Source organism: Cryptomeria japonica, chromosome 3 (genome assembly GCF_030272615.1).
Source record: "Cryptomeria japonica chromosome 3, Sugi_1.0, whole genome shotgun sequence".
NCBI lineage: Eukaryota > Viridiplantae > Streptophyta > Pinopsida > Cupressales > Cupressaceae > Cryptomeria > Cryptomeria japonica.
Genome location: NC_081407.1, coordinates 627,834,268 through 627,847,954, shown reverse-complemented (window position 1 = coordinate 627,847,954; position 13,687 = coordinate 627,834,268). Strand labels below are relative to the sequence as shown.

Genomic DNA, 13,687 nt, shown 5'->3' with positions numbered 1-13,687 from the left:
TGTATTATGGATGACTTGCATTAAATATATATTTCTGTGTAAATTATGTGTACCTTGGCAGGATCACAGCAGAATTCCTATAAACTGATCCCAGACGCGTATTCCCAGCCTAAGGAAATCGTATGCAATGGATGTCAACCAATGGCTAGTGATTAGAGCAACCTATATTCAGACTGAAGACCAGACGTGATTTTTCCTCAGCGATTTCCTCCCCTTTATATCTCTCAATTTGAGGGAGAGGTCACACCTCTTCATCATGTATGCCCTTTGGAAAGAGTGCAGCTCTTCATTATTTCTACCCTTTGAAAGGGACACAGCCTTTCATAATCAGATGTGCACTTATTATTTAAATCAGATCTGCACTTCTCATTTCCAAATTATCCCCCTCTCAAATGAGGTTCTCTTCTCCCTTTTATATCTCATTGTTGAGGGAGTCACAACTTTTCCTTTCATGTCTTTTGACTTTTCATTAACTTAATTAATTTTTAATTAATCATATTTAATTATATTATTTCATATTTTAATTTAATTTTTAATGTTTTAATTTTATTGTTATCATTTATTATTAAATTCTATTTCAAAGTGGGGACATTACAGATCACCAATTGAGGTATGAATTATATTAGGGAAGTGCAAATTGCCTCTTTATGTCTCTATCTAGACCCTGCAACCAGGTTAGTTATCACTATGAAAGATGAAAAAACATATAACCAACAATAATATAAAGAGAGACCTAATCATCATTACATAATATGCATGAGGGATTCACTAACACTTTCCCTCCAACCTATCCTCATTATGGAGTCCTTTGGAACATCATATAAGGCACCTCAAACTTATCATTTCCCATCAAGCCCAAGAGCACAGAATGACACCCGCTATTCGGTGACCTGCCCCACTCAGGTTTCCTCTACTTGAATAGAACCTTGTGCTATTTGCATCCCTTATATGTATTCTATTCTACCTTCCATGATGAGATAGTTGGTCGGATGAAGTATTAGGAATTTACACTACTTTATGATGTCTAATATCATAATAGTAATGAGAGAAATGTATAAATGTATATTAACTATGTTAGTTATATTCATTCCTACATAGAAGACAAGATAACAAGTCAGTAAGATCATAGACCATGCTTAGGCATCATACCCAATATTTGTAAATGTATATAAACCTGCCAATTATTATTATTATTAAATCTGAAGCTACTTGCTTCTTATAGATTGATTGCTCTTCTGCTTTCAATGCTGATCACTTGATGGCCTCCTTGACATATTAAGCTCTGTTAGGGGACTCGTTAATGATTAGGCGCAGCACCAAAAGTCTTTATACACCAGTTATACCATTTTTCTCCTGAAAGCAAAGTGTATAAACGTGCAAAGATGCCACCACTTAATGTGGATTGAACAATATTCATGATGTCAACTTTTGGAGGAACATTTACATAAGGCTAAAATTCTTTGCACATTCTTGTCACTTCTCAATCTATTTGATGCAGCATAGGTTCTTCTTTGTACATCTCTTTCAAGATAATTTGTAAACGATATTAGTATGCATCACTTATTGTTGCCAAGTGTAGATATTGTTATCAGGCATTACAGACAACATTTTGCTACTGTTTATTCTTATTCATTTTATAAGCAACCATTGAACGATCTGTTCATGCTCATAAGTATTTTCAGTTTAATATTTGCATAGAGCAACTAAATTTTGCATTTATTTTTAATCAAAATATTTGGTGGCTCTTATGACTGCATATTTTGGAGATTGAGTATATGAAACTGAAGTTTAGTCCAAGAGCAAAGGCCTTCTTCAGCAGGGTTTTCTTTTACTAGACCAAACCAAATTATATTCCTGACAATTATTTTGCTGAGTTCATATATGCTTCTGGATTCAGCTGTGTAGAAGTTTTTGCATCAACATTTTGAATCACACTCCGTGATTCATCATCAAGATGAGAGAGCTGTAGGAGAAAAAAAGTATACAATTGCAGACCAATGCCAGATAAAAAGGAAGAGAGAGGGGAGGAGTGGCACAAATTCCGAAGGAGGGAACACAAAAACCAAGGAAGAAAAATAGAAAGTAGAAAAAACCAAGGAAAAAAATTGATATTAGTGGTTATAGGTTTCATTTTTTTTGCTTTTCTTTTTATTTATTCATTTACTTATCCTTTTCTTTATTATTGGTTTCTTCTTGTTTTCTTTGTATTTGATTTCTTGGTTTTTCTAGTTTCAATTTTTTCCCTTGGTTTTTTCTACTTTCTATTTTTCTTCCTTGGTTTTTGTGTTCCCTCCTTTGGAATTTGTGCCACCCCTCCCCTCTCTCTTCCTTTTTATCTGGCATTACTCTGCAATTGTATACAATTTTTCTCCTACAGCTCTCTCATCCCTGATGATGAATCACGGAGTGTGACTCAAAATGTTGATGCAAAAACTTCTACACAGCTGAATCCAGAAGCATATATGAATTTAGCATTGACTATGGAAATCTTATCTCTCTAATTATTTTGCTACTATTTATTCTTATTCATTTTATAAGCAACCATTGAACAAGCTATTTATGGTCATTAGTATTTGCAGTTTGATATTTGCATAGAGCAACTAAAATTTGCATTTTTTTAAATCAAAATATTTGACATCTCTTATGACTGCATAGTTTGGAAATTGAGCATATAAACTAAAGTACAGTCCAAGAGCAAAGGCCTTCAGCATGGTTTTCTTTTACTATACAAAACCAAATTATATTTCATTCTCAGATATAAATTTGAACATAACTAGCACAAAATGAGTGAAGGATTGCCTTCTCATGTGAAAATGAAACTGAGAAATTCAATTAAAATAAAAAGCCAAATATTAAACAAACTGGACCAAAGAAATGAAAAAAGAATTTTTTTTAAAGACATATTTACCCTGTCAGAAAAAAGGTTCTCCTTTTGAGGGGTTCTGAAGAGCGCTAGTTGAAATTCTTCCTGTCAAGACAAAAGTTGCTTGCTGTTCATAATTATTGAGGTATCAGTGTAAGATTTGCTAATTGTGTTCGTACCATTCTCTTGTAGAAAAGGATGAACAACCATATCCACAAACCCTTTCTTAGGAAATCCTCAATTTCTAGAATTACAACAAAGAACAAGTTTAATCTTCAACATACTTGCAACTATTCATACCTTGTGAATCAGCCCATCATCAATGATAGAACTACTTATTTTCTTGAATAGTTCATATAAGGCCTGAACTTCGCTCACAGTAACTGCATGAAAAATTAGCAAATCAAATTATATCCAAACAAAGAATGAAAGAAACACAAATGTTCACTTGACATCCAAAACCAAGAAGAGGACATCAAGAGGTTCAAAAAACGTAATCAATGATTCCTTCCAAGTCATAAAACAGCATTAAGTTCAGAATCACTAACCATGCTTTACAGAAACAACATGTAAAGATAAAGATTATTTGTAATACATCAATAATCAATACAAATTCCAATTTGGCACAAATAGAATGCGGTACAATAAATGCCCTAATTTATATGTGTGTTAAAATTTAAAAACATGGTAGACCAACCCATCAAAGGTCAAAGGGATCCGAGTCATAAATATAGGTATGAATTTGACCACCAACACTCTACCAATCTCTGTTTGAATTGGTGAACACATTCAGACACAAGCTAAAAACCAGACATATACAGCAAGGCACACGTATCTGAGCATAAATTTGATAGTTACTAAATTTTCATGCATAATAATCAACTCAATCAACTAAGATTTGAGTTAGATCAGTATGACATTGCAATCGACTTAGATTTCTATTAGAATTATATTTGTGTTGCTTAAGGTTCCATTTGTGAATCCTTGTTTTTTTATCATAGACCTGGTTTGTATTTTCAATTGAAAAGCCTTCAGATGCTACGGAAAAGAAAGAATTGAAAAAATTACCAGAAATGGATAAGGGATCTTGGTGACATTAAATGAATGCATACATTCAATTTTATTGCATTGAAGGTATCAATGCAGACACACCATTGGCCAATCCTGTTTTTAAAAAAATGTGTGTATTCCCAGTTTCCTTTGTTTTATAGGTATTTTTTGTATGTTTGAAGATCAAGTTTGCACTTTCTCCTTAGTATGTGGTTTCAAACCAATTTTGGTTTCTAATACAAAGCGACTTTAAATTTTGTTTTTGATTAGTAACCAGCTAAAATAGTTATATGTTTGCTTAATTTACGTGTGTGTGTGCACACATGCTCAACATACACAGGCACATGTGCTCAACATGCTACATGCGCATGCTCAAAACACACAAATGCATGCGCATAAACAGCACACATGCTCAAAAAACACACATGCATGTGCACACACAACAAACACATACATAAACTGGGCACAAACTGGGCACAAATGTCCCCGACTCGAAGACATTCAAGGAGGATATTAAGATCACCTCCCCTGTTTCTAACACTTCCCCACCACATACCTCTGAGGGGGATGGAAGGAATTCTGAAGGTGGGCAGACTGCTGCAGATGGTGGGGAGAAGGAAGAGGTGGTGCAGTGTACAGGTTGCAATGCTATCTCTAATGACTTAAATGGTGTTAAGAAAAAACTGGAGTATCTAGAGTCCTATGTCAACAAAATAGGGAAATTCGCCGTCAAAGTTATGCACTCTTTGGCTACCTCTCTGTGCTTGCTCCACCAGGAAAAGGCTGAACAAGGTGGCCTAGAAAGCGACACGACTAAGGAACTGTTCCAGTTCCTAGCGGAAGACTGGACCAGGCTTATGCTCTCCAAGCACATGCGTGCTGAAAAACATGATTAATGGTTGAAACTTAACCTTTTTGTTATAGTTTTTTTCGCTGGAACGGCTGGTTCCATGGTAATCTTGCTACTTTTAATAGTTTTTATAGTTTAAACAATATGCTGGTTTACTGCTGCTTAAGGTGCTTTTTGGACGAGATTGTTTTCAATCTTGGGTTATCCATTAGCGGTAGGCAATTTTTTATTTTTGAGGACTAAAGTAGGGATTGGTTGACTGTTGTTAGGCAGCTGTGTGTGTGCTAGTAGTGCTTTTTTTCTGTGTCTTCGGGTCAGCCCCCTTGTTTTGGCTGCTTTATAATAAAAAACAAACACATACATAAACAACATGTGCACACACACACATAGTGTGCATATTCAACACAGACAACACGCATGCATGCATGCACTTAACACATACAATGCAAATGCCAAACACACACACACACACCTGGGTGCATGCACTTAACACACACTATCCGAATAAAAACCAGTGTTCCACGAGGACGTGTCCCCCCCCTTTTTGGGCACGTCCCCCCATCAGAAACGTCTCAGGAACGGGGGGACGGGGACCCGTCGCCGTCCCGCCACCGCGACCCAAGCACCGCCGGGACGCGGAGACATCCCCGCATCCCCCAGGGAGACGTCTGGGCATCTCCCAGAGAGACATGGAGACACCTCCACGTCTCCTTGGGAGACGTTTGGGCATCTCCCCGTCCTTCAAGAGACGTGCAGACGTCTCTCCAAAGACAGGGAGACACCCAGACGTCTCCTGTCGCCCCCACTTATATGCAATGTTTAAAATTAAAATTTTAAAAAAAAGTGAGTTTTTAAGTTTTTTGAGGGTTAAGGGGTAACTCTAATTGGACATGGGCCAATAGAAAAATAACACTCGATGCCTTTAGAAAATAATAAAAGTATTTTTGGCCTCGCGGGGCGCTGCCCCTCGACCCCGCCCTATATCGCGACAGGGAACGCGCAAGGGGCGCTGCCCCTTGATCCCAACTTGGGGGTGCTGCCCCCAAACCCCCGTTGAAAAATATAGGGGGAAACCGCGCCGATAGAAGTAGGGAAAATCTAACCTCCGAGTTTGATTAGGCTCCATATAACAACACAACTTAGAAATCTTGGTATTTAGATTTAGTATTTCAAATTTCCTATAGTCTCATTTGAAATGTAATTCTTACACTGTAATACTGTCATACATCTTTTCAAAACTAGTTTTTCAAGTACTATATGTATATGTATAAGTATATGAGCACCACCACCCCGCCACCCCCCTGCCGTCCCCAAATTTAGGCCCTTGGTCCCCCCGTCCCCAATGCCCGTGGAACACTGCCGAATACTCAACACACACACGTGGAGTGCAAGCACGTAGCAAGCCCACACATTTTTTGAAAGAGGTGCTAGGTTTTGGTCACAATAAAATGTTTATTGAATAGAAGAATCTTGAATCTGTGGTTGATTTCAAGGCCGGCCTGCATGCTGATTGCAAAATGCCAATTTCAGACAATAAATATAAGAAGTCTATTAAGCATTTCATAGAGGAGGCAATGAATATTTATCCAGTGAATTTGAGAAAGAGAAAACCCTAAAAGTTGGCAGTCATTTGGGTACACTGGTATGGCATTTTGTTTCCTTCCCCAGGAACAGGTACAGGATATGTACATGTATACATGTACATATATACATAAGCTTAATGCAACAACATAAAAGAATCAAAGAAAAAAAGTGGCTTTATATATACAAGTTAATCTTTGCAAGGAATAATATCAAACCAGTGCGGATGGACAAGAAAGTTAAAGCGCGAATTGCTGATAAAACTCAAAATAAGATTTAGATTAAAGAAGAAGAAATTGTAAGTAAGATTATGATAAAACTTAAGAATGATCAGCAACCGGTTGCCATTTGACTTGATGGAGAAGGAAAATAAAGAATAATCAAGAGAGATTGAACCCAACATTAAACAAGTGAGAATTCAGAATAGGCCACTGACATGTTTGATGTAGTAAGAAAATGCAATCTATGTCCACAGGAGCAAGGAGCTTGCTGTGGAATGGAGATTACTTAATGTCAAAATTTTCAAATGAGGTTGAGAAAGAAACAAAAAGCATGCCAGAAGTTTCCAAGCTTATAATAGGATTCAAACAAAAAATCTTATACTGAAAACATGAATTGTCTTGGAGACAATTAATAAACGGTTAAAATGAAACAGGACAACTCAGATCCTCCAATTCAGGAAAACATAAGAGTTAAAAAGAATTTTCAATTCATGAGAAACTTGATAGAATAGAAGTTAACCAACATTGGTAAGTTTCCACAATCCATTCGATTGAGTGTATGCTTCTGGATTTGATTGTGTGAGTTTTTGCATCAACATTTCGGATCACACTCCATGATCCATCATTAGGATGATAGAGAGCATAAGGAATAGAGACAATTAATAAACAGTTAAAATGAAACAGGACAATTCAGGATCCTCCAATTCAGGAAAACATAAGAGTTAAAAAGAATTTTCAATTCATGAGAAACTTGATAGAATAGAAGTTAACCAACATCAGTAAGTTTCCACAATCCATTCGTTTGAGTGTATGCTTATAATAGAAGTTTGCAGGAGAAGAAATATTAGAATAGAGAAATAGATAAGCTGGTGAGTTAGGAAGCCAACCTCAGTGATGAAAGTTTGAAACTTTAACAGGTTAGGATGGTAGAGCATAGAAAAGTCGAGCTTTAAAATGCCCAAAAACTTGACTCTTTATCCACTTAGAAATATGCTGTCTGCAGTTAGAATATAGGAATTATATGAAAGGAGACTTGGAATATCTTCTTACCCCAAGAAAGTTTATCCTTTCATCTTTAAATATCAGGTAAGAGAGAGCTAACCACATTCCTTCAGAATTTCTAAATGGTAGCTTTCTGCTGAGGTGAATGTCTTCTAGTGTTGCTGCAGGTTTCAAAGAAGGTCTGCTTTAACAATTCTCAAAGCTTGACGGCTCAAGAGTTCTAGAAGTACTTTGAAATAGCAAGAAAGAATAAAGTTAGATTAAAAAGACGACAAAGCTGCTGAAGTAAAGATGTACAGAAGAGAGTACTCGATGGAGGCTGTGAGAAGCAACCCAAATTTCTGTTTTGGACCCCTGAAAAGGTCAAAGTTCACCAATCTGTGCAATAAAAGCATGCAGATGAGAACCAAAATTGGAGAGGTACTGAAAACTATAAAAAGAGGAGAATTTCTCAGAATTTTATGTCCTGGAAGTCCAAAGATTCGGAGAGCAATGACTAAATTGCTACCATTAACAACAGTTCTTTTCTCTGATTTTTAAGTACTTTGTAGCATCAGTTTCTTAACTATTGAACCTTCAAGTTGGAGGAGTTCCAGGGTCTTGTTGGCTTTCACAGCAATTTTTATACTCTTTGCATAAGTAAAACACAACGTTAAATGCACTGATAAATACAGAACAAAAACAATAGATTATAAACAAGAACAGATAGAAGTATACTCACAGACTGTCTCTGCCGCAAGCAGAACAGGATCTTCATATCCAGGTGGCTGCTCAGCTGCCTTGGAACCAGCACAGCCCATAACAAAATCTATTGCATAATACAATCGCAGCAAACTGACACAACACTTTGTAAGATTCCAAAATTTTCTGCTTGCTGCACATAGCAAAGTTTATTTGCATCAATAAGTTTCCCTATTTTTTATTCCTTTACGAGTGCATCTATCCTACTTCATCAACTCAATTTTTTTTATTTTTTCTAATATTTTCTAATAGTCTACAGATATAGCTCAAATTTACATATGAGCACACTGATACTAATGTTTAGCTCCTTAGAAACAATACAGTACTTAGCTCATTTAGATAACAACTTAAAAATTACTATTAGAAGCCAAACCATGGAAGACCAAGAATCATCGCTTAGCATTAACTTTGGGGATTTGAACTTGGGTCTCATTGAAAACCCATACTTTAACCATTTGATTACAACCCCTTAGACAGAATTTTCAAACTTTGATAACTGCCTCTACAGAAAACAAAAGGGATGGCTAAAAGGACAACTACACTTCTTTGTAGCCCACTTACCAATTACAAAATCCCAGTGGCAGACGATGCCATTCAGTTTCCAATTTTGTGAGAAACAGTGTTATGGAGAACAAAGCGAACCCTTGCAAAACCATGTTGGCAAAACAATTAAGGCTCGATTCACAAGATCAAGAATACATTCAGCCAAGGGAATTGAAACTCATTGTCAATGTAGATCATACTGTTCATCTCAAAATGGTCTCTAGGACCTGTCAGAGTTATCTCTGCTTGCTTAGATGACTATTCTTTATCAGTTAAGTCTAAATTTAAGTCTCCAAACTCTGTTTGATTCTCTTGGCTTGAGACTTCATATACTAGGCTTTGACAGCAAATATATGTGCAGTTGTTTCTAATATCATTATATAAGCTATAGGCATGGGTGGTTTGGCAAGGCTTGCTCAGGAGATTTAAACCAGAAGGATACAAAATTTGACTATTATATATAATGTGAAGTCAAAAGTTTCCCCTGTTCTTACAAGGGGAATCTGATACATCATGTTGCCAACCTAGCTAAGGCAACACCTGTATCTTGTACCTTCCCAACGAAATTAATAGAAATCTCATCTTCTATTTCATCTCAGTTATAGCCCTACAAATTCTTTGCGAGCAAGGTTCAATTGCATGAGTCTATATCTACACACATGTGCATGTGTATTGGTGTATGTAAGATAAATCAAAAAAGAAAACCACTTGTACCATCCAATGGGGACTCTCATACTCGAAATTGGCATCTGGATTGATCACAATTCATCTTCTATTACATAGAAACTATACCCCTTACAAGTTGAATGTTATCGGGGTGTTTTTGGGTGGCTCTGTACGTCTCTCAGGAAAAGCAAATGGAAACAAAAATCCCCTTGCTAAGCTTGACGAAGGAGCTCTCATACTTCAATATAGTAGAAAACTATCTTTAACTCTACTTTTTTTATGCATTTTATGTGTTTCACTCATACTTCAATATAGTAGAAAACTATCTTAACTCTACTTTTTTTATGCATTTTATGTGTTTCAATGGGAAAGGACCTCCACCACCTAGCCAGCATACCAGCTGTGGAACATTATTTTAAGGTCCTTTTTCTCACATTATTTTCTTAATTCCTTATCAAAACTATTGGATATTCACAATCTTGAAATAACACATATACCGTCATGGAAGACATTAATTCAGTACTGCAATAACTGTAAACAAACTTAGAAACAACTCCCAAACCCAAACAAACCTCGGTCTCTCACCATCAGATAGCTAAAATCCATGAAAGGACAACTTTTAAGTTCCACAGACGTAATATCAGATATTTCCAAGAGATTCAAAATCAATTTTGCAGACAGAAACAAACATAAAGCAAATAGTCAAAAGACACCCCCTAGAGCTGATTGCATTCTAGGCCATAAATGCTCCACTCGGGTTCATGTGAATGAATCATACTTTTGAAGATCCATCCTTATTGAGCCCTCATTTATAAGCATTTCGATTCCCTCAAGAATACAAAACACACCCCACTACCACCAAAAAGAACCCCACAACAAAAGGATTTCAAAAAATATTGAGACAGATAGCAATCAAAATGGATATCCTTCTGAAATTGTAACCTGTTAGTGTTGTATATAATGCTGGGCTTGTCTGAGAAGGAACAAATCCGATTGCTTCCTCCAAGTGATTGTGCTTCCAATATTCTGATGAACGTAAACTCTCCCTTCTCGACTTTAAATAGCTCTATATCGTATTGACTCTTAAACTCATGGCAGTATTTCTTTAAGGATGGATGATCGCACGGTGGTAAAAATACATTAAAAAATTTGAAAAGAACTCCAGCGGTTTGTGGGGTTGCTCCGCTTCTGTTTTCTGGTCAAATGGCAATTTTTTAACGTTTGCCTGACCAGGTACCTAGAATCCATAACCTTGTTAGCCTCTACGGCTCCTTTTTTTTAATTCAAACATCCGCCGACTTAAATTGAAATTGTGGGATTTATTGTATCGAAAGAGACAAAATGTGGTCTCACATAAAACTTTTTAATAGTATCTCGTAAATGTGTCGCTATGAAGACTTTTTGTAGAGATGATCACAATAAAAACTTTTTAGAGTATCACGATAAAGTCATTATATGTTTTTATTCTCCTTATTGGTGTCATGATAGATATTTCAGTGGTAGATATTTCAATGTTGGGTATGCAAAAGAATTTAATCATTTTGTTTTATTTTCTTTATGATTATAATTTGTAATCTTAGGGAAATTTTTGTATCGATGATCACAATATAAATCTTTTGTATAGATCATTAGTATTTTTCCTTCTTATTAATGTCATGGATATTTCAATGTTGGATATGTAAAATTGTTTTAATAATTTTGTTTTATTTTCTTTATGATTATAATTTGTAATGTTAGGGAAAAAAATTGATTGGTTATTAGAGTTTACTTTTTTATAGCAAGTTTCATGCTTTAAATATTACGTAATCAAAAATTTTAGTTAGTTTATTTTTGTTGTTGTTTTTAGATTAGATTGTGTGTATTTTTCTATCTCTTTATGCTCTCTTCAATTTGATGATGGATCACAAAGTGTGATATGGGATGTTGATGTAAATTCTCTCTCTTTATGCTCTTTGCATCCTAATGATGGATTATAGAGTGTGATCTAAAACATTGATACAAAAAATACATGTAATCTAATTCAAAAGTAGAAACAAATTTAATTTCATGAATTGTGGAAACATACTAAATTTAATAGTTTATTTTCATGATTTTATTTCATAATGTAGAACTACTATACAATTAAATGTATTACGCATTGTTAATAAAAATTCATCCAAATTTAACTATATCTTAAACAACACCCTCCATAATTTATATTAAATAAACATTCACAAAAAATCAATTAATTATAGTACACTAAAAAGATGCATCTTAATATGAATTATTGCACATTGTTGGTGTAAATAATTATTCATCTTGGATATCATTACACCTTACTTATGTTTACTTAGGAAATGCATTTCATAGTAGTTTGGGTATGAGACACTTGGGTGTTTGTGCCACATTGGGATAGTGTGTGTAGGAGAATTTCCACCTTTTGTGGACTTATCTTGTTGTTACATTCCACATTAAGTGGGTGATCCACCTCATGTGGAATATTATATTGTTTCTCCTACCTACCCACACCTATTTCCTACCTACCCTTGTTTCTTATTGAGCCACATGTCATGTTTGTGTGCTCACATATCCATATAGCCTTGCCTATATAAGCAGGCTCATATTCTTTGTATGTAACAATCGATGATCTAGTTGATCAGTATTTTCATCTTGATAGAATACAGTTTATTCCTATCATTTATTTTGTCTCTCTTATTTGTGTTTTACATTGCCTCTTGATCTTGGCAAAATCTCACACACATAATACCTACTCATATTTTAATTAGTTAACACACCCATTTTTGCCCACAATGATTTAAGAGTTTTCTATTATGAGACATGAATTATATTTTTAATAACATAATTACTTCTAATCATATATTATTTGAAATTTCTCTCTCCAAAATTTATCTTATTGCATTACAACTACTTTTTAGTGGCTACTATCCAAATCTAGATGCATTCAACAATACAGACCTTAGTTTCTTAATATTTTCACTTTGGTATTATCAATTTTTACTACATGTTTTAATAAATGATACAAATTTTGACCCTTTTTTATGACGGCATTATGTTATCTAGAGCTTTTCTATTCTAATAATTGACCTATTTATACTCCTTGAATCTCTATTTCATGCATAATAATATTATTTTTGGCATATTTGTCATCTACACTCTACAAGGTCTTGTTGTAGTACTCCATAATTTGTTGATTATGCATTCCATATCATATATCTTCCCTTGGTTTGTTTCTTACTCTTAAGATTGATAAAATTTCATAGTAAATGTTATGCAAGAACTAATAAGGGCTTTGTAAATTTGATATTCAAAATATTGCAAACAAAAATGAATTTTTTTATTTGAAAAAGTTATATATTTAGTAATATATTATGTTAATCATGAGATTAATTTTTTAATGATCAATCTTTTACCATAAGATAGTTGTTTAAAAAATGCTAAGATGGTTGATTTTTATTGCGTATATGTTTGTAGGAGAGCAAAACAAGGAATGTGTTGATTATGTAGTAGTACTTGCATATTTAGCCAAAATTAATAATAATTAATAAATTTGATTACAAAATGATGAATAGAAATTATCAACCAACCAAAGTGTAAGGAATATCAGGAAAAAAATCCAATTCTATATTTGGTCATCAATCCTATGAAGTTGATACATTCAAGAAAGTGAGGGAGATATATAAGTGTTATAAAATATGCAAATGGAAATTAAGGTGTAGAAATAGATGGCCACATGTATAACCAACATCAATAGCTCGACCTCTCCAAAGCCTATGATAGGGTTGACTGGTCTCTTCTTCAGAAAGTTCTCACTTCCTTTGGGTTTACCCCAAGAGTTGTGGATCTTTTCTCCCAACTTACTACTTCTGCGACCTTTGTTGTTTTGTCAATGGTTCTCCTTCAACTTTTTTCCAAGCTTCGAGAGGTCTTAGGCAAGGAGATCCTATCTCCCCCATCCTTTTCATTATTATGGCAGAATGCTTTGGTCGGACCATGGAAAACTTGGTGCAAAAAGGATCCTTTAAGGGCCTCCAACCTTCTTTTGCTGACCTTATTTGCTCACACCAGCAGTTTGTTGTTGATACAATAATTATGGGGGAATCAAGCATCTCTGAAGCTAAAGTTCTGAAGAGTACCTTGTGTAAATATGCTTCTGCTATGGGGCAGCTTATT

At 35.0% G+C, this 13,687-nt stretch overlaps 1 protein-coding gene across 2 annotated transcripts in view; it reads right to left on the bottom strand.

Annotated features, from left to right (window-relative positions):
- Positions 1-10,820, bottom strand: part of LOC131033040 (calcineurin B-like protein 4) — a 34,165-nt gene extending 23,345 nt beyond the window's left edge. The window contains exons 1-4 of one of the 2 annotated variants that reach the window (XM_057964160.2): positions 10,460-10,820; positions 8,289-8,441; positions 3,164-3,246; positions 2,909-2,968 (exon numbers count right to left, since the gene is read on the bottom strand). In XM_057964160.2, coding sequence (XP_057820143.2) covers positions 2,909-2,968; positions 3,164-3,246; positions 8,289-8,367 — 222 coding nt within the window. In that variant the 5' untranslated portion in view covers positions 8,368-8,441; positions 10,460-10,820. Of the gene's footprint in view, positions 1-2,908; positions 2,969-3,163; positions 3,247-8,288; positions 8,442-10,089; positions 10,290-10,459 lie in introns of those variants that run through there. The other variant, XM_057964159.2, reaches the window with a different exon arrangement.
- Positions 10,821-13,687: the final 2,867 nt, after the last annotated feature.